Consider the following 20,873-nt stretch of genomic DNA (forward strand, 5'->3'; position numbering starts at 1 on the left):
TATTGTAAGCTCTTTGAAATGCACCAAGCCTGTAAGAATTAAGGGAATAGAGAAAAATGAGGAAATGAAGTCACCATGGTTATTAACAAAGCAGGAGGCTAGAGCTGGAAGCTGGAGGCTTTGTCAGTGGTGCACTGATTCTGAGATGCTTACATGTGCCCTTTAACCTTTGAAGTGGCTTTATTCCCTGGTGAATGGTTAAAGTAGGGAAGGAAAAGGGAAACCTGATAGTTCTCAGAACAGTTGCTTAAACTGGGTTCCTTCCTGGATTTGTTACTGTGTTTTGTCTTTACATAGTGTACGGTTCTGAGTTGAGTTTTCTGTATGCACATATAATCCCTACATTAAGAAATGAAAGTTAGTTGTATCTTTTGACCCCCAAGAAATCCCCCATGGATCAGCGTTTACTCCTAAGTCCCTCAGATTTTCACGGATTAATTAGACTCTTGTCCTCTTCCTCCTCTTCCTCTTCTCCCCCCTCTTCTTCCTCCTCCTCTGCCTTCTCCTTTTTTCTTCTTCCTCCTCTTCCTCCTCATCCTCTTCTCCTTCTCCTCCTTCTCCCTCTTCCCTTCCCCCTCCCCCTCCCTCTCCCCCTCCCTCTCCCCCTCCCTCTCCCCCTCCCTCTCCCCCTCCCTCTCCCCCTCCCTCTCCCCCTCCCCCCCCCCGTCTCCCCCTCTCCCCCTCTCCCCATCTTCCCCTTCCTCTCCTTCTCCCTCTTCTTCTTTCTCAAAAATCCAGTCTATTCAAAGTTCAGGTCACCAGAAGCAAAGATGACCTCTGAGACTGTCCTGAAATATAAACTTCAAGGATGAAAATTTAAGCCAGGTGTGATGATGAACACTTGCAATCTCAGCATTTAACAGGCTGAAGCAGGAGGATTGCTTTTATCTTGAGCTCAGTCTTGGCTACAAAGAGTGTTCCAGGCTCTCCTGGTCTATACAAAATTACTGTCTTAGAAAGATAAAAACAAACCAACAAAACAAACAAAGACTGCTTTCAGTAATGTGTCTTTGAAATTTACAAATGTATAAATGAATGTCTTTTTAGTATTGCTTAAACTTGTGTCCTTGTCAGGTCTGTTCCTGACAAAACAACAGCTTTTTATCAGGCAGCGTCAATCTCAGAGCAAGTAGTCTTGTCAAGAAATTACTCTATACTTATTCCTGCAGCATATTCTTTAAAAAGTTAGTATTCGTGTATGTATGTAGGTGTTTTACCTGCCTCTGTGTGTGAGCACTCCATGTGTGTCTAGTGCTGTGGAGGTCAGAAGAGGGCATTGTTTTCCCTGAGACTGGAGTTCATTTGTGAGCTACCATGTGAGTGCTGGGAATCAAACCCAGCTGGCTAGACTGTCAGCCAGGCTCTTACTGCTGAGTCATCTTTTCAGCCCCTAGAACAGATTCTTATCATGTGCTTGTAGATTCAGAGCAGTGTCTTACGGAAACACAGCTATGGTCAGTGGTCATGTGAGTGTTTAAAGCTGTGTCTAAGCAGTTGTGGTTCCCCCTCCTCCACAGTCTACAGTCGAATAGTTCACATTACTGAAGAATTTGACGCCATAGTAGTTGTCTGAAGCCAGACCTCTAGCGCTTTGCTTTTCATTCCTGTTATCGTGAAATGGTTTCTTGTCTTCAGATTAAACTCTTTAAGATTCTTGGTTCTATTCAGCAGTTTGATTGGTTAAGTGAGCTGAGTGAGACTTCACTTCTCTGCTCAGGATGCATTTCCTGTGATGGGGGTGAAGGTTACAATTTCTGTTTTTGATCTTTGGTGCACTAATTTGTTTTGGGCTTACACAGACAGCCTGGTCTCTGTCTTTTCTTTATGCATAAAATGGTGTCAGACACCACTTAACTTGCTTAACAAACAAGCTTGTTCAGACAGACTGAGTGAACTGTAGTTTCATGCTATGTTAATTACTTTCATTGCTCTGACAAAATACTTGAGCTAATCAACTTAGTAAGGAGAAAGGGTGTGTTTGGGTTCATAGTTTTGCTTTATGACTGTTTGGCCCTTTTGCTATTAGGCCTATTTGTTAGACAGTGGGCCATGTTGGAAGCATTTGGTGGAGGAACTGTGTTCATCTCATTGGAACCCAGGAGGGTATCACCCAGAGGAGGAGACTGGAATCCCCAAGTCCTTTCAAAGACATGGCTGTGGTAATTTAGCTTTGTGATGCTGAGCCCTGCCTACTGAACGTTCCACTGTCTCCCAACCTCCGCATGCACTGCCAAAGCTTGCAAGCCTTTGAGGGACATATAACATGCAGTTTAAGTAAGATCGTATATCTAAATTATGTAACACAGAGTCTGGTCTGTAGCAAATGCACAAAATGTGTTGTGTCATTGTATTGTCATCTGTGATGACTTCTGACAGTCATCACACATCTGACAGCTCAACCTCACATTCTCTTAGATTAAAATACTTCAGTGCATTCTGCTATATTCTTTCTACATATAAAACTCTTTATGTTCTATATGAAGAATGGAATTTTTAGTTTTTTGTAAAGTTAGAATTAATAAACCATTTTTAAGTCTTAATATTTAAATATACTGTACTTTAATTTTTGGTAAGAATTAGTTATTCTCTAAACCTTAGTTATTTTAGACTTTTTAAGCTCTCTAACAAACCATGGTAAGATCTATAATGCCTTAAAAAAGATTATCCTGTGTACCAGGCAAAATATTTTAACTCCTTCTCAAGTTAGCAAGTAATTACAAGTAAATCATTTTTTTATTTGTTTCTGTGTATTTTCTTTTTGTTATTTTTTTGTTGTTTGTTTTTGTCTTACTTTTTCCCAGGTGTGAATTTTTCAGTGAAAGCTTCCTTAATAGCAGAATCGACGTTAGAAGTAGTCAGCTCGTCTCTGAGCTCTGTGTCTTTGGGTTAGATGCCTGGTACAAGAGCAGTTTGAGGTTTGCTGTACAGGGTACTGAGTTCCTTCCTTTTCTAAGAAAAACCAGCAGCAGAAGTGACACTGTCTTCAGTGTCATTGCCATCTGTAGACCATGGAGGGTTGCTAAAGACAAACGGCTGGGCCTCGGCTCACTGACTGTTTGCTTGAGATGTGGCTTTCCTGAGCCCCGCTGGTCTGTGTTGCAGCTGGTGGACAGCGAGGTGGTCATGCTGTCTGCTCACTGGGAGAAGAAGAGAACCAGCCTGACCGAGCTGCAGGAGCAGCTGCAGCAGCTGCCAGCTCTCCTCCAGGACTTGGAGTCCCTGATGACAAGCCTGGGTAAGTGTGACCTGTGTGTGAAAGCAGTTTCAACAGGACTTGCTGTCGTTTCAAAGCTTTCCAAGAATTCATCAACTTCTTAGCTATCATTTTAAAAATAATAGTGTGAGCCGGGCGGTGATGGCGCGCGCCTTTAATCCCAGCACTTGGGAGGCAGAGGCAGGCGGATTTCTGAGTTTGAGGCTGGCCTGGTCTACAGAGTGAGTTTCAGGATAGCCAGAGCTATACAGAGAAACCCTGTCTCGAAAAACCAAAATAAATAAATAAATAAATAAATAATAGTGTGTTCTTATTGTTATAGTTTGATTATATAGAAAATGTATAGAAATTCATTTCTAAAATTTACCACTAATGCCTACAGTAAGCTAATGAAATATAGTTTCAGTTTTTTTGAATTATGTGTGTGTTACCTGTTTGCCTGTGTGTGCCCAAATGTTTGTATATATGCAGGTGCTTATGCATATGGAGGAAGAGTCAACTGAGGGTGGGGGGTGTTGTTCTTTCCGAGCTCTTGGGGTATTTCATTTTGATTTTGAGACGGTGTCTCTCATTGTGCCGTGGTACTCACTGGTGAGGCCAGCCAGTCGGCCCCAAGGATCTGTCTGTTTCTAGCTCCTTAGTGTTGTGATTAGAAGCAAGCTATCATGCTTGGTATTTTATGTATGTATTGGGGATCCAGCTTAGGCCGGGGTCTTCCTGTTTAAGCCACAATCATTTTGCTGGGTGAATCATCTTGCCAGCCTTTGTTGATTTTTTTTTTTTTTAAGTGACTCAAGACTGCCATTAGGTCTTTTGTTTAAAAGTGTAAAATAAATAAATAAATAGGACTTAAACTTTGTCCTGGCATGTCTTACAGTATGTTTTTACCCCTCAGATGAGAGATGTGAGGTCAGATGAGTTTGACTGCATTTGAATTTTGTGGAAGTTTGGTTTTTTTTCATTTTTCATTTAGATAAGTTTATATTCAGAGAATAATTTGTTGTGTTTGATCAACATACACTTGAAGGTAATACTGTGGGTCACTGCTCTCAAAGGACAAAATTAGAACAATGTAAAGATTACAAATGGCTTTACTTTTTAAATTCTAAATTGTAATTTATTTTTATTCTAAAGTAGAACACTATTTATTTACTAGTGCTTTTAAAGACAGGAATGTAAGGAAGTACAAATAAAAATGAAAGTGGATTAGTCATTTCAAAATTACTTTGTAGGGTGGGGACAGGCAGGCAGGTCCTTGAATTGCCTTACTGGGTTTAGCATACAAAGCCATAGGTTTTATTGTTATTTCCAGATACATATCTTATACTATCCTTGTATCTATTCTCACTGCCATCATTCTGTCCTTCCTTCTTTCTCTGGAGGGGAGAGACAGGAAAGTGTAGCATATTTTCCTTTCACATGAGACATCTGTGTGTATGTGACATGAAGGTGCACGGGGCCGTTGGATGTGGGTAAGCTTGAGGCTAAGGGGCCATCGTCATGCTGAGGGCCAGGCTTCCACCTTTGTTTCGTTTGGGGCTGTGGGATGTCAGCTCCAGTGACTTGTCTACTTTTGGACTGATGTATGGAGCCAGTGAAAATGCCCAGTCCCAGATCATGGCTCCCTTTAATTTTTTTTCAACACTGATCTCTACCTTAGCTTAAGTTTGTATGGAAGTGGGAACTGCATGCACAAAAGGTAATGGCTAGAACTCTTCATCTAGTCTTGTGGAGACCAGGGTATCTTTCCTTCTCACCTTTCACTATCTCCTCTTCTACAGCAGTCACCAGTGGGTTTGCAGAGGGAGTAATTAGCAAATCATAAAGCAGGGTTTTGTGTCCGAATAGACAGAGCTTACTTGGAGTGGTGTTGCTGTGATTATTGCCCAGTTGATAGCACCTACAAGATGGAGAGCATGCTGGGCACTTTACAGAGACCGTTTTAGTTCTTATAAGAACCTCGTGAGTGGAGCCTTTACCATCCCCGCTCTATGTACAGAAACAAAGGCTCACAGTGAGTAAGACATTTAACACATAGCAGTGCTCTGGGAGATGAGGCAGTAGGAAGGCAGCCTTCAGGTCCTAGGCTCTTACAGAGGGCTTCTGGTCCTGAGTGTTTTTTTCTGAAAGCATGACATAGAAAAGGGACCGTGTGTCTGAAGAGAAAGGTAGAATTTCTGTGCTCTCTGGCTCTCCTCTGCACGTTCTATTTCTGTTGTTTCTCTCCCTGTAGTTACAATCTTTCTAACTAGTAGACATTGCCATTCTTAGCCACTTCCTTTGAGCTTACCTGCTGAACCTTCCCAGTCACTTGACTTTCCTTGTTTTGTAGTGGCTGCTTCCTCTTTCCCCCAAAGGAGAATATTTTCTCTTTGTAGTTGTTCCTTTGTTTAGTACCATTTTACTAATTGTATACATTATGTCACAACTATTTTTTCATACTTATTTTTATTTGGGAAATGCAGCCGAAGACTTTCTTAAAATATACTGTTTTAAGGCTAGATATATTGAATGACTGAGAGGCTAAGGAAGGATCACCCCTAGTTAGAGGCCAGCCTAGGCTCATAGTGAATTCCAGGCAAGCCTTGGCTACAGAATGAGACCATGTCTTAACAAAACAAAGCCATACCGAAAATTAGTGAATGACGGTGTGAGATAGCATCTTGTCATTACAGAATATGCTCAAAGAAAGATGTTTTGAAACTGTGGCACTTTTATCTAAACAATCTAATTTCATAGAATCAGTACTGATACCATAATGGAAGCTTTATGAAACCTGATTTTATGGAGTAGCTTTTGAAAAAGTGTCCTTGTCATTGACATGCTTTAGGAACTAATATTCAGTGAGCTTGGGCGTCATTCTTAGGTTCTAGAAGTGCTTAGTGTTTCAAATGATGATCCATACATTATTGAATTTCTTTTTGATAGCTTCAAAATATTATATGACCTATCATAACCTAAAAATTTGGACATCATCTCACAAGGTTTAACTAGTTAAACAATAACAAAAAATAAATGCAACTTAGAAGAAAATAGTAACTGACCTTAACTTTGATTTTTTTAAAGTGTGTGTGTGTCTGTGTGTGTGTCAGTCTGTCTGTCTGTCTGCCCTCCCATGTCTACATTCATGTGTTTGAGTGTGGGTATACATGCTGTGGTGTGCATATGTGGAGATCAGAGGACAGCCTTGAGTGTCACTTCTCACTTTCCTTCTTGTTGTTTGAGGAGGGTCTGCTTTGTGTGTCAGACTAGCTGGCCTGTGAGCCTCTGGTGATTCACTAGTCTCCACTGCTCATTTCCCTGTGGAGTGCTGGGGTTACATATGGATCCTTCAGTGTTTAGCTTCTAAAATGGGTTCTGGAGATCAGAGCCTAGGTTCCGAACACAGAGAACTCTAGTCAGTGAGCCCAACCTTTACTTTTGTTTTCCTGGCTCTGTAGGATAATACATTATCTATGCACTCTTTCCATTTTCCAGGTGTCTTACATCTTGGGAATTGTTAAGTAGCAAAGGTTAATCTATTCATATTGATTTTTTTTTTATTGGATGTGATCCATCTAGCTTACAAATGTCTGTTTAACTGATAGTTACTGGTAAGACTGCAATTTAGGAAATAAAGATGAAAGTATGCTGGAAAGTGAGAAACTGGGTGTGAGCTCTGATCTCGGAGAGTTTCTCTGGAGGGTTCTTGAAAGCTCCTTGCTTCAGTCTCTGCTGCAAATGAGGATCATGATAAACTGGCTTCATGTCTGTAGGCTCTGCATCCATAGATTGAGCCAACTGAACACAGGAAATGTAGTTGTATACAAATACTGTGCCATTTTATGTAAGGGACTTGAGCAGTCAAGGATTTTGACAGCCATGGGGATGTGGGGACCAGTCCCCCAGGGGCACCAAGGAATGACTGACTACTGTACCTGCTTGTGAGGGTAGTTGGAGGATTAACTGCAACGACAATGTCAACTCACTTAGCACAGTGCCTTGATGTCTCTCCTGTGTGCTGTGGCCCAGGCATTGTTTCTGTGCTCTAGAGCAAGTCTGAGTGCATGCCATGAGGTACTGACAATCTATAGAAGTTTGTCTAATTTGGCAAATTTACAAAATACTTTTTTTTAACAAAAGATGGATATTATGTAATTTAGATTGGGCTACTAGGTAGTTTATATTGGGAGACAAAACCATTATATTAAGTGTTGGAAGATGAGGGCTGGGTTGTTGCTCAGTTGGTGTGGGGAGCCAACAGCCGTCTTGAGCCATATACCCTGATCAGAGACTTGATTACATTAGCCTACAACAGCTGAGCACACACTGATAACATCTTGCTTTAGATACCCAGGATTTTCCCTTGGGTGCGTGAGACTTAAAGGTGTGTGACTTAAAGGCGTGACTTAGAGATAAGATTTAGAGACAAGACCTAAGGGCATGATTAAAGGCGTGACCTGAAGGTGTGTCTTAGAAGTGAGACATATAAAAGGCTAGAGGCAGACAGAGAAAGCAACAGATTACTTGACATTAGGTAGAAGACATTTCAGAGAGAACAATTTGGAGTAACAGAGAATCAGACACTTCAGAGAGTACCACTTGGAACTAGGAATTAGGTTAGAGAGAACAACTTGGAGTTAGTTATTAGACATTAGGTAGGCACTTGGCACTTGGAAGAAGAAACTTGGAACTTGGAGGCACTAGGGACTAGGAACTAGGGACTAGGAACTCAAGACTTGGGACTTGGAGAGAAGAGAGACTGAAGAATAAACGGGATTGAATCACACTCTGTCTGGTCTCCATTCCTCGTGTCCGTCCTCACTCTCTCTTGCTGAACCTGTGGACCGGAGCTGCTTGGGACAGTGCAGGACAATTGAGCCTCCAAGGCTTTTGGCAGTGCAGGTTCCAACACTGACAGATCGGTCCGAGACACTTGGGCCCCCAAACTTGGAGCAGCTCGTGCTGCAACAAATTGGTAAAGCATTTACCTAGTATGCAGGGAGCCCTGGGTTTGAACCACTGTATAGCATAAATCAGCAGTGTAGATGCACAGTATAATCCCAGCTCTTGGGAAGGAGAGGCAGGAGGATCTTCAGGTCACAGCCATCCTCTATTACATAGCATATTCAAGGCTAGCCTATGTTACATAGACTCTTCTTGTAAAAGATTCTTCCAAATGTGACAGGATAAACAACATAGTAGTCTGTGTATTGAAAATGCTTTTAAGGATAAACAGAGTTCTTACTATGTGAAGTAGTCGCTATGCACTCTAATCAAATACTAGGACATATGAGTCTGGAAAGTACTGAATTACAATTGCTAGGCTTGGTGTTTCATCCCTATAATTCCAGTTTTTAGGAAGCTGAGGTAGAAGGTGTACCTTGAGCTGCAAGCAGCTGGGGCAAAGGGTGAATTTGAGTTTCCAATTCAGTGTGATATAGTGAAGAAGGAAAAAAAACCTTCACTTACTGAGTTCTCTTGAATTTCCACTAGAGGGCAGTCTAATCATGTTATTTCATTAAATTTAAATTGTCATGGTCTTGGTTTTGTTTTGTTTTATTTTTTTTTTAATTTTATTTTATTTTGTGTGATCTGCTTAAATATTGTTCCTTTGAGTAAAATAGAACATTCCACTAATTCTAAGATAAGTAGCAGCCATATATTGAATTTCTGTGTTGCTTGTGATGGGTCCTCTATCATTGTATTCCTTTCTCTATAAAGAATGAGATGAGAGGTTATCTAGTAGGGACTTTCATAGTTCTGTTTCACAAACCAGATCAGCTTGTCCAAGTTACTTCCAGGATTCGACCCATCACGAGGCTCACAAACTCTCTCTTGACACCTTCTTAGTCTACTGTGAGAGTCTCATTTGTTCTCTAATGGCTTTTGCAAGTTAATGCACCTTTTAAACATCCCTTATTAGCATACCATCATTAGTGTATTGCCTCAGCACATAAAAGTGGGCGCAAGCATTTGAAGAGTTTTCCATCTTTTAGCTCCTGGCCCCTATGACCTATGGGTATGCAGACAAAGAAGATACCTTTGTTCTGTGAAGTTAATTATTTTGATTAGAAAGAAGCTCATTAAACGTGAAATAATCTTAGTATGCTACTTCAGCCTTCACTTATCAGACTGTACTGTGGATTATATCTACTTGAAACAAATGGCACAAAGAAAAATTCCAGGCTGAATTGTTCTCCCTCTGGGATGATCTTCTTACCAGGATCTGTGGAGCTCTTTCTTGCACAGCTGTCAGGCATTCCCAGTTGGCCTTCATAGTAAGATTCCCCGTTGTCTCTGCCAGTCACTTAAAGAGACATGCTGTTATAGTGAGCAAAATGGTGAGGCTTGACTTCCTTGCAAGGATGTATTTGGATCCATGGAGGCTTGCTAGTGATCGTGTGTTCTAAGTTAGTTATACATTTAATATATGTGTGTGTGTGTGTGTGTATGTGTGTGTGTGTGTGTGTGTGTGTGTGTGTATGTATTAGTTACACATATGCTATATATATTTGGGTAACTGGCACTGTAACAAATGAGTAGGTTGTATTAGGGTAGTTAAATTTCTGCCAATTTAAAATATTTGGAATACATATGTATCTATTTATGATAGTTTAATTAAAAAGGTAAAAACTTATCGTATTTTTTTTCTATATTTTACTGACTTCAAGTTTGGTATGAATTGAAATGCAGAGTTGGTATGGTGGCACCTGTTTTTATTTCTGTCCTGTGAAAGGTGGAGAAAGATCATCCTGGACTGCATAGTTGGAATTCACTATGTGGACACAGCTGCACTCAAACTCACAGAGATCTGCCTGCCTCTGCATCACAAGTGCTGGGATTAAAGGCATGTGCCACTATACCCTGCTCTGTGTGTGTGTGTGTGTGTCCACCTGTCCTCAAGCGGATGGCATATGCATGTTTATTTGTGGTTGTGTTTAAGATAGGGTCTTGCTCAGACTTGTCTTGAATTTACCATGCAGCCTATGTTGGCCTCAAACTCTCAATAATTTCCTGCATCAGGCTCTTCAGTACTGGGATAACAGATACGTATCATCATGCTCAAGTAACAAAGCTTTAAATGACAGTTTATAAAACTTAGGTAATTTTTATAGAAATTTCCTCTACATTTTAATATTTAATTACTATCAAGTATTAAGTTTAAGGACTCGTGTGCATATCATCCTTTAGGTAGCTTTGGGCACGTGTGTACTCGGTGTGTCCTCGGTCCTCTGCGCAGCTATCACACTGAAGCTAGCAAATGACAGCCAAGTTGTGCTTCTAAACTTTCGTCTCAGCATCCGGCTCTGAACAACACAATTGTGACAGCACAATCACTTAGAGTTAACTGGGTTTTGTGTTAAATGTAGTTTAGTTTTTATTACCAATCATGATGAACTCTCTTACATATCCTGGCTCTATCACTTTTTGTATGCTTTATGGTCCTTTCAAACTAGTTACAGAAAATTTGTGTACATATTGCTTCTTTGATACTTGTACCAGCTCTCAGGCTGAGTCTCCTAGTCTCATTTTTCTGTTTAATAAAATAAAAACTAGTGGGAGAAGTGTTTTCCCCCTATTGGAGGTAGCTAAATACCAGTATTCTTATAAACCTGTGGATGTGCTTGTTTTCCCAGTCCCTGGAAACTCTCAAGACTTGGCATTCACATCCTTCTCCTTGAAGCCAGTTATGAATTAGCCCATTGCTTTAGATAGTGAGGTGGAGCGCCCACTAATGGGATGAGAAAGAGTCATCACCAGTGTTAGAATAAAACTTAAGTGTTCTTTCCTATCCTGATGTGACTTGCTAGCCTGGTTACCAAAAGAAATTACTTTGCAAGGTTACTTTCACTTGTTGATATGTTTCTTTGTGAAACAGCAGGAATAATTCTTTTTCAGCAGTCATGGAAATTATGATTAATACAACATTTTGCCCCTTTCCTTTATATACTATTTGTAACCTTGGAAAATCATAGCTACAGTTGTTCATTGATTGGAGTTTAGATTTTTTTTCAAGCTTGTATTTAATGGCTTTATATTGTTCTTGCTAGAGTCAACCCATTATAAACGGTGGCATTATCAGCCTTTCTCAAAGTTTCTTGTGGTCTCCAGGGATACAGAAGCCTGAAGAAAGGGCAGAGCCAAAGTCTGAGCAGGACTGCAGAGCTGCTCAGTGTCACATCTTCTCACTTTCCGTTAATGTCCATAAGCCTTTGGCCTGCCAAATAGAAAAGGACTTTTTTTTTTTTTTTTTTTTTTTAAAATAAGCTTCAGTGTTTAGAAGAGACAAAATTTAGGATATTAGAAAATGTGATCTCTTCTGGTTTAGTAGATTCTTGGCTTGAACAGCTGTAATTAAAAACAGACAAAAATTTAACGACAAATCTTAATCTAAAATTGCAAATTGAAATGTGAAGCGTTTACCTGTAACCTTGATGCTCTGAAAGGCGGTTTAGAAAGTCTGAACATCTAGCAGATAATGAAGGAACACGATGTGCTTAAATAGTGAGTCTGAGTGTCAGTCAGGTTATATAGCTAGCCCAGCTTTTCTTCTGCAGCATCTTCAGTGTACCACAGAGAAAATTTAGGCACCAGTGTGAGTGTCCCCACAGGTTCATGTGTTTGAGCATTTGGTTTCCACTTGGGAGGTTCTGGAACCTTTAGGACATGACACATAGGTGGTGAACTGTCCCTCCGGGCACGGGCCTTTAAGGGTTACTTCCTAGGAAACACTTTTCTTTCTGATCCCCTGATGTGTGACACACCACAGACTACCACCTTTACACACATGGCTCTGGCCCAGATTCTTAAATGGGGAACCAAAGTAAACCTCTCCTACCTTATCTTATTTCTGTGAGGTTTTTGGTCACAATTGTCAATTAGTTTCTTATACTGTAAACCTCCATTTTGGAGGGAAGATGGTTAAGACATGGGTTGTATTAAAAGTCAGTAAAATATCCCATCTTGCAGGGAAAGTTCTTCAAGCTCAGGAAGTAAAAGCTCAGAGGCTTCAGGAAGTCCCTAAAACTGACCCTCCCCAAGTGTGCATAAACAGTGTGTGGGCTGGTTTTGTGTGTCAACTTGACACAAGCTGGAGTTTATCCCAGAGAAAGGAGCCTTGATTGAGGAAATGCCTCCATGAGATCCAGCTGTAAGGCATCTTCTCAATTAGTGATCAAGGGTGGGAGAGACCAGCCCATTGTGGGTGGTGCCATCTGTGGGCTGGTAGTCCAGGGTTCTATAAGAAAGCAAGCTGAGCAAACCAGGGGAAGCAAGCCAGTAAGCAGCATTCCTCCATGGCCTCTGCATCAGCTCCTGCCTCCAAGTTTCTGTCCTGTGTGAGTTCCTGTCCTGACTTCCTTTGGTGATGAACAGCAATATAGAAGTGTAAGCTGAATAAACCTCTTCCTCAACTTGCTTCTTGGTCATGATGTTTGTGCAGGAATACAAACTCTGACTCAGACGAATCCTAAGGCCCAAGGAGTGACACTCAGAGACCAGCCAAGCTGCCCCAAAAAGATGCTGTGTAACCTGTTGCTGCCTTCAAACTGCATTGTGCTCCAGGGTCCAGACTTGAACCACAAACTGTGACCCATGCTAAGGGAGCTTTGGTGATACAGCTGTCTTTGAGACAGTAACCCCTACCCATGCTCCTATGGGTAACCCCAGTAAACCTTACTGGTTTCCCCAGTTGGACTTTGGTAGTATCCTTACTTTAGCCTGTCATTAGTTTCCTATCTGGAGTGAGTAGACATTTGCCCATGTCTTCCCAGGAATAGTGTAACACAACAGCATTGAAAAAGCAACTAAAAGTCATTTAAAATGAACACTTTTATTGACCTGAAATAATCAGAATGTAAACAAGATCAGTCGATCTAATTAATCAGTGTCAATAACGTTTTCATTTTTTCCTTACAAACTCACATTTCTATAAATTATACTTGAGTCTGTGTTCTTAGACTTAACTCTTGAATATGGGATCACTCATCTCTCCCACAGAACGTTCCCCTCCACTCACCCTCACCTGTGTTATGTGCTGCTCCCGGGATCCCTCCATGCCGCTGCCTCTCAGGTCACCACCTCCTTCTGCCTGTCGTTTATACTGTGTCTTTGTGACTTGTATATGCTGGGGAATGGTCAGTAAATGTTAGGAGGTTGTTTGAGTTCTAAAAACCTGTCTGCTTTCTGACAAAATAAGCAGTCTTGCCTATAGCTATGAAGTGAGTTACTTGGCCTTATGTCAGCTGACCAACCCTTAATATATCAGTGACTTAGTCTGGGACCACAGCCTCGTTTCTCTGCCTTTGTGCAGGACTTCAAATTAGTATCTCACAACTTTGGTCTTGAATAGTTTTATTAAAGGGATATTAGTATTTTTATTTTTACTGTATATATACATATACCATGTGTTTATACATACATGCCTACTTATACTCATGTACACATATATCTGTGGTTTTCCAGCATGGTTGTCTGTGCCATGTGGATCGAGAACTGAAGGAGGCAGAAGAGGGTGTTGGATCCCTTGGGACTGGCGCTACATATGATTGTGAGCTGCCATGGGGGCACTGGGAGTTGAACCCCAGGATCTCTGGAATAGCAACCAGTGCTCTTAATCTCTGAGCCATCTTTCTAGCCCTTGGTCTTCAATATTTTGAGTGAAGGATTTTACTATAACTAGATGGTCTCCATGTTTCGATAATGTACAGAGTTTTGTGATCTTGAGACAGACTAGTGAAAGACTAGTTAACTGGTAAGATCTGAGTGTCTGTTTGCATACACACTCCCCCCCACACACACACACACTCATACCATTGGCTAACTCAGTAACAACCAGCTTACTAAATATTTATAGTATTTTCATGCAGAGGTGTCTTATCTGTGATGTATCAGAGGGCAAACAGATGTTAAAATGACTTGGAGTTGTAAATACTAAATTACAGTGACATGATGTATGCTAGTTATATCTGCTATCTTGTCATTGTATAATAGAAAAACGTGTTCATTAGCTGGGTATAGTAGCACACACCTTTAGTATTAGTACTCAGGAGGCAGAGGCAGGCCTGGTCTACCTAGTGAGTTCCAGGATAGCTAGAGCAATACAGTGAGGCCCTGTCACAAACAAACAAACAAACAAAAAACAAGACAGACAGACAGAAAGACTGGTTTGTTTGTGGTAAATGGGGGTCATTGGAGTTAACATCAGATTAATCAGGATATTCCATTTATCATTCTACTTATAGAGTATTTAAGGTATTTTGAACATGTATGTCTTGAAAATGTTTGAAATATACTTCTTAATTAAAGTATGCTTTAATGTTGGTCAGTGTGTTTAGTTTTACCTGAAGTTTAATAAGAAATAACAAGAAAATACAAAGTCACAATAGTTTAAACTTTAAAAAAAGGATTTTTATTTTATTTTTACTCATGTTTGTGTAGTGGTATGTGTACATATTAGTTAGCATAGGTGTTGCGGACTGCACTGCTCAACTCTTTGGGGCTACTATGTTGCTGCCCACACTGCCCCACGCTTTGGGTCTAAGTGTTCTGGTCAAGAGAGAGAGTGGGGATGGAGGGGCAAGAGACTCGAAGAATGGAGACAAGACTATTCACCCTATTACAAGGAAATCCTGGGTATTTATAAGCACAAGCAGGAGAACACAGGTGAAGACATTTTACCATGTGCACCATGCAGCTGGGGTCACTAAACAGCAAAACAAGCTATGTGGGATAAACAAGATATTTATCAGAGTGTGCTTCAGCTGTTGTAGGCTATTGAAAAACAAGTCTCTCATCAGGGTATATGGTTCCAGATGGCTGCAAAGTTGATAGCTGCTTTCTAGCCGCTTTCTGCTTAAAGTCGGCTCCCAACACATAGGTATTCTTGTGGAGAACAGAAGAGGAAGTTGGAGTTACAGACAGTTGCAAGCCACCTACTGTGAATTTTGGGTCCTCTGGAAGAACTGCATGCTTTCTTAACTGCAGAGGCATCTCTCCAACAACAGTATAAAAACTTTTGTCTCTTGGACAGTGATTTGGACTTGATAGTTATTTCTCATTTTTATGTTGTTTACTTTCAGCTCATTTAGAGACGAGTTTTGAAGAGGTAGAAAACCACCTGCTGCATCTGGAGGACTTGTGTGGGCAGTGTGAGCTAGAAAGACACAAGCAGGCCCAGGCCCAGCACCTGGAGAATTACAAGAAAAGTAAGAGGTGAGGTTAAAACTTGGGTTACGACATGGTAATCTCAAAGTGTTCCACTTTGATTACATGGTATTCTTTATAAAATGTATTATGTTTGTTTGTTTAGTCGGGGGGGGGGGGGGGGGAGGGAGTGTGTGTCCTAGGACAACTTGTGAGAGATGCTTCTCTGCTATCTTATAGGTCAAATGCTTTCACCCACTGAGCCCTCTTCCTTCCCCATGCTATTCTTCATGTGTTTACATTACTAAAGATAAAAGTTCCAGCCTGTGCTGGTCATTTACAATGTCACAAGTTTAGTGCTGAGTTGTCAGAAGCTGGGGTAGGATTTCCAAGGGCCAGCCTTGGCTTGGAGAGGGGTTCTGAGAAAGGGGTGTTTAGAGTGATGAAAAGAATGACTTGAAATCAGTCATGGGGTACAAGCTGACAGCCTTTTAGTCTGTTTGGGAGGGCTCCCTAGGTAGCTCTCTGTAGATAGCTCTTGGCTCTGTAGTCTGCTTGAGATAGATTTCTGCTGAAGACAGCTCCTTGCTTGAGACATCTCTCTGCTAGAGACAGTTCTCTCATGTTAGAAAAAATTCTAAACACTCTGGATAGCTCATGAGTTTTCTGACCAAAGTCAGAAAAACTGCTAGGAAAGATTTTTGGATTTTTCCTGAATCCTGCTAGAAACATTCTAAAAGAGCTGTGTTCATTCTCTAAGGAGTTTTCTCTGGGTAGCTAGCTCTCATAGACCAAAGCCAGTCTTTTATTTACATATCACTTCAGTCATCTACTCCAGGTTCCCTTTTGATTATCCCATGAATCAGCGTTTTATGACCTCAGCAAGTACATTTTCTTTAACATGGCAAATGAACTGAGATGTACCTGCTTTTGTAAGCACAGACTGTAGCTAGTTGGGTGGGATCTAGTTCTGAGATTACTGTTCCTGCTATGCCTCTCCTAAACTGTCCCAAACAGACTTTGAACTCAGGAATCTACCTGCCTTTGTAAGCACTAACAGTAACTTTAGCTGGGTGGGATCTTGTCCTTCAATCACTACTTCCTAAATCTTTATCTCCTTTAATATCTTTCTGACAAGCTGGCTTATAGTACAGCTGCCTCTGTTCTTTTAGGTCTGTGAAGTCCCTCATATAATTCATATTGCATCTTTGTATTTTTGCATAATTACACATTCTTGAATTCATGCTTTCCCACAGCCTTAAAGACTAGCCCTCCTGAAGGTCATAGCCTTTACCATTTTGCTAAGGACATTAGAGACACCCTCAGCTCCTGAATTTGTGCCATCTCTGATTGTCATGGAGTCATTAATCTTGGCAGAGAGGACATTCCCCTGAAGGTGAAACATAAAGTCAAATGTACAAATAAGCCTTAATGCCTAGCAACTGTGAACACTGGCGAAGGTCTACACCCTGCTCCAGGGCAGGAAGTGTCACACCATCCCTTGCACCCTGCTCCAGGGCAGGAAGTGTCACACCATCCCTTGTACCCTGCTCCAGGGCAGGAAGTGTCACACCATCCCTTGCACCCTGCTCCAGGGCGGGAAGTGTCCACTATCCCATGCTCATGGCTGTGCAGGACTCAGCACAGGGTCAACATGAAAGCTCCTGTCAGAGGGAGAAGAGGGCTCCCGTAGGTTTAACCCTGGCCGCTCTGCTCCAGGGCAGGTGACTGGGCAGCTTGCTCTTTTTCTCTTATCCCTTTAGTAGCACACTCAGAGTGAAGGGAGCCTGACCCTGTCTCATACTAGACACAGTGCTCTTAGCCTCAATGCCACTGAGTTTTATGGGAATAATAAGACACCAATCTTAAGAATTGTAAGAGTGAATGTTAAGAAAAGCATCTTGCATGGGGAAGTGATGGGTCATCACGTTGTTGTTAAAGTTTTCTTGAATGTTTAGGGTGGCGTAAGTTCCCCATGTGTCTGTATGAATTTGTCTCAAGTGTTGCTCAGCTTTAAGAATCACATGGGAGAGAGTTTGGTATTCAGATTCTTGGACTGTCCAAAGTTCATCACAGTGGTGTTGCTTACAGTCAGCCTCCCAGCTGGTGTGGATGTGCAGGTTTGAGGGAGGTCTGAGCAGGGTGTGCAGGCTGTACATGAAATGGAGCTCCTGAGAGCTATGTGTCATACTGTTGACAGAGGGTCAGGCGCATGTGATCCTTGTCGAGGTGGGTTTTTTACATTTCATTTGGCCTTCCAAGGTTATCAGATTGTGTGTGGCAGCATTGAGAAGCCTCTCGCTCATCAGAAGGTCTTTGGCACCAGCAGGTAGCCATATGACCTAGGGGATTTCTAGGCTGATACAGGACAGGGGGTTACAAGAGTAAGAAGTAGAGGGGTTAGTCACCGACTTGACAGTTAATAGTGGGTAAATACTCTGTTGGAAAGAAGTCGTCATGGAAGAAGATTCATTTGGTACAACTAGAGTTTCAAAAAACACAGTAGAAAGCTTTGGACCTTTGAAATTTTACAGTTTGGGTACTGGTCTGTGACTTTAGAGAATGGTCTCTTCATCTTTAACATGGGCTAGTAATGGTGTCTACAGGATTGTTTTATCATTGTATTAGCTAGCAAGGTACTTGAAATAGTATGTGGCACCTAGTAAGCATCCTGATGATGTTAGCCAGCACTGGCTTATGGTGTGCAGGTTAATTTTATTGTCAACTTGATGCAAGCTATAGTCATCTCAAAAGAATTAAGAGAATGCTTCCATCAGAGTGGCCTGTGAACAAGTCTGTGGGGCATCTTCTTGATTAAGGAGTGATGGTTGGTGCCACTGCCGGACAGGGTATATAAGAAAGCAGAATGAGCAAGGCACAGGGGGACTAGCCAGTAAGCAGTGTTCTTCTACAATGTCTACTTCAGTTCATGCCCTGACTTCCCTCCATGAAAGCCAAGATAAAGTCTTTCCTCCCCAAGTTGCTTTTGGTCATTGTGTTTTATCCCAGCAATAGAAACCCTGACTAAGACACAGTATAAGGTATGCAACTACAAATAGGTGAGTATTTCATGTTTCATTATCACCACTATGGTTTTTTGGCTGCTTTATTCAAGAATTATTGAGTATTGTGACCTTTTTTTTTTTTTTCTATCAGTACTGGGTGAAATTTGACTGTTTTTTTAAAAAAAAAAAAGACATGACCCTTCCAGTCTTTTAACAAGTTAAGCGATTAGACAGAAAAGGAAGCCTGCCACCTGAAGCTGTAAAATTTGACTCATGCTCACTGGATAACTTGTACTTAATGCATTATGATTTATGCCACAAAATGACAATGTGGAAAAGTCTAAATGTACTGAGTAATTCTTGGTGTTTTTTATGTTGTTGAAATGGCTGAGCATGTCCCTCTTTAGAGATAGAACTTCGTCAGAAACCTCCAACTCCCTCATAGTTAGTTGATTCCTAACTGTGACCTTGGGAATCAGCCGTTTACTTTAGACTTTGATCTCTTATAAAGTTTTGCTTAGTCTAGAATGTTCTTGACTGGTATTATAATGATTTCTAAAAATAACATTGTTAATGAATATATATATATATGATAGATTTTTAATAAGATTGATTATTCTGTAATGTATAAGAAAAACGTATATACCTGACAGCAGTGGCACACACCTTTAATGTCATAATTTGGGAAGCTGAGACAGGAGGATCTCTTGTGAGTTTGAGGCTGGCCTGGTCTACGGAGCAAGTTCTAGGACAGCCAAGGCTTTGTGGAGAAACACTGTCTCAAAAAGAAGGGAGTTAGGGGGTGGGGGGAAAAGAAAAGAGAGATGATATGTGCGATGATTGAAGACACAGCTTATAGTCTACACATAGGCTCTGATAGGCTGAATTTAAAAACCTTGTCTTTTTCAAGGAAAGCATGAAACTAGTGTAGAGTGTCACAACAGTTCTAAGCCTAAGAATTTGGGTGAAGTATTTAAAGAGTAAGAAATTTAAATTAACCAATAATTTGGTTAAACTTTTTAAGACATCTGGAAAAAATATATAGGTAGATATTTGTTAATGCTCAAGACATCTGTGTACAATATTGAGAAATGTCAAAGTATTTTATACCAGTCTAGTAAAGCACTTGATTTATTATTTAAAATGAGGTCATATTTTTATTCTGAGTTATAACACAAATGCATTTGGGCTAGATGGCATGCTATATAGTAGAACTCAGGAAGCAGAGGGGAGAAGATTGGAAGCTCAAGACCAACCTGGGCACAGGGATCCCTGTGTCAAAAAGATAAATAAATACAATGTGAGTGACTGGGAATGTCAGATAACTGATCTTAATTTTCTTCTCCTCTTTTCCTGGCTTTTTGCAAATAGCTTATTATCAGAATTCTTGCTGTAAGATGGAGGTGGTGAGAATTTCTGGCAGGGTACTGAAGAAAAGAGACAGTTTTGGTTTTTGGTTTCCAAAGGGCCAAGTAATCTACTTAAAACGGGCAGCCTTTCTCAAGCTTGCAGGTAAATATCTCTTTAAAAGAAACTTTTAAGAAGCAAATCAGCCTGATTATTTATATGACTGATTATTAATGTGTTATATATAGTGTAAATAATTGGTACAGCAAAGACAGAATTGAACAGTTTTATTCAGACAAATCTAGATTATTTTTATTTTTGGACAACACACTAAAGTTATAAGGAAGTGAGATGTTATAAGTCAGAAGAGCAAGAAGGTGAAAGATGGAACTGCTATGGCCGAGGTGGCATCTGTGTTCCGGGTGGGCAGGAGCATAGTGATGAGTGGCCACAGGACAGTCTGACCTGGGTGAGACTGGACATTTAAGAAGAACTCTGACATGAAGTATGCTGCTGTGGCCTCAGAGCTCTAGAAAGGCTCAGGAGCTGAAGCATCAGTGGCCTTGAAAGAGGAAGCAAACTGAGAGCAGGAACTCTGGGTGAAAGGACGCATGTGAAGAAGTTTGATCCTGGTTGAGTTTGCAGGGGCCAGGACTCAGCAGAGTGAGTGGGGGAAGGTCCACTGTTGATTACATCAGAGGTGAGGACCATAAACGCTACAGAGAGGTTTAGATTAAGGGTCATGAGTCTGAAAGATGGGTTACTTAGCAGCACTGTGTACTGGTCTGGCTGGTACTCAGTCGAGCAGTCCTCTGAGGAGGGAGTAAGGATGATTATAGGAAAGATGGAGAAGAAGACTCAGAGACAAAGGTTAGAAATCAGGAGGGCTGTTGAGTCAGTACTGTGGTAGCCTTGAATTCTCTTAGGCTTTATGTACTGTAGAGCATTGTGGGAAACAAAGCCACAAGCTAACAGAAACAATTTGCTAAAATGTCCACAAGCCATTCCTTCCATCCCAAAAGCTGCTGTTCTTTCCACCAAGGTCAATACAGTCTTCAGCCCCTAGCCTTGAGCCTCGGGTTCACCTCCTCTTACCTTTCTGTGCCTCAGAAGGGTGGGAAATCTGCCAACAGGCCCTGACCTGCCTTGACTCTGCCTGTCAGGAATGGCTCCCAACACAC

At 41.2% G+C, this 20,873-nt stretch overlaps 1 protein-coding gene across 2 annotated transcripts in view; it reads left to right on the top strand.

The window, feature by feature from the left end:
- Dtnbp1 (dystrobrevin binding protein 1) overlaps positions 1–20,873 on the top strand; it is an 85,686-nt gene that overhangs the window by 19,334 nt on the left and 45,479 nt on the right. For both annotated transcript variants that reach the window (XM_034509847.2, XM_034509848.2), the window contains exons 5-6: positions 3,103–3,235; positions 15,277–15,409. In XM_034509847.2, coding sequence (XP_034365738.1) covers positions 3,103–3,235; positions 15,277–15,409 — 266 coding nt within the window. The remainder of the gene's footprint in view (positions 1–3,102; positions 3,236–15,276; positions 15,410–20,873) is intronic.

This window comes from Arvicanthis niloticus, chromosome 8 (genome assembly GCF_011762505.2).
Source record: "Arvicanthis niloticus isolate mArvNil1 chromosome 8, mArvNil1.pat.X, whole genome shotgun sequence".
NCBI lineage: Eukaryota > Metazoa > Chordata > Mammalia > Rodentia > Muridae > Arvicanthis > Arvicanthis niloticus.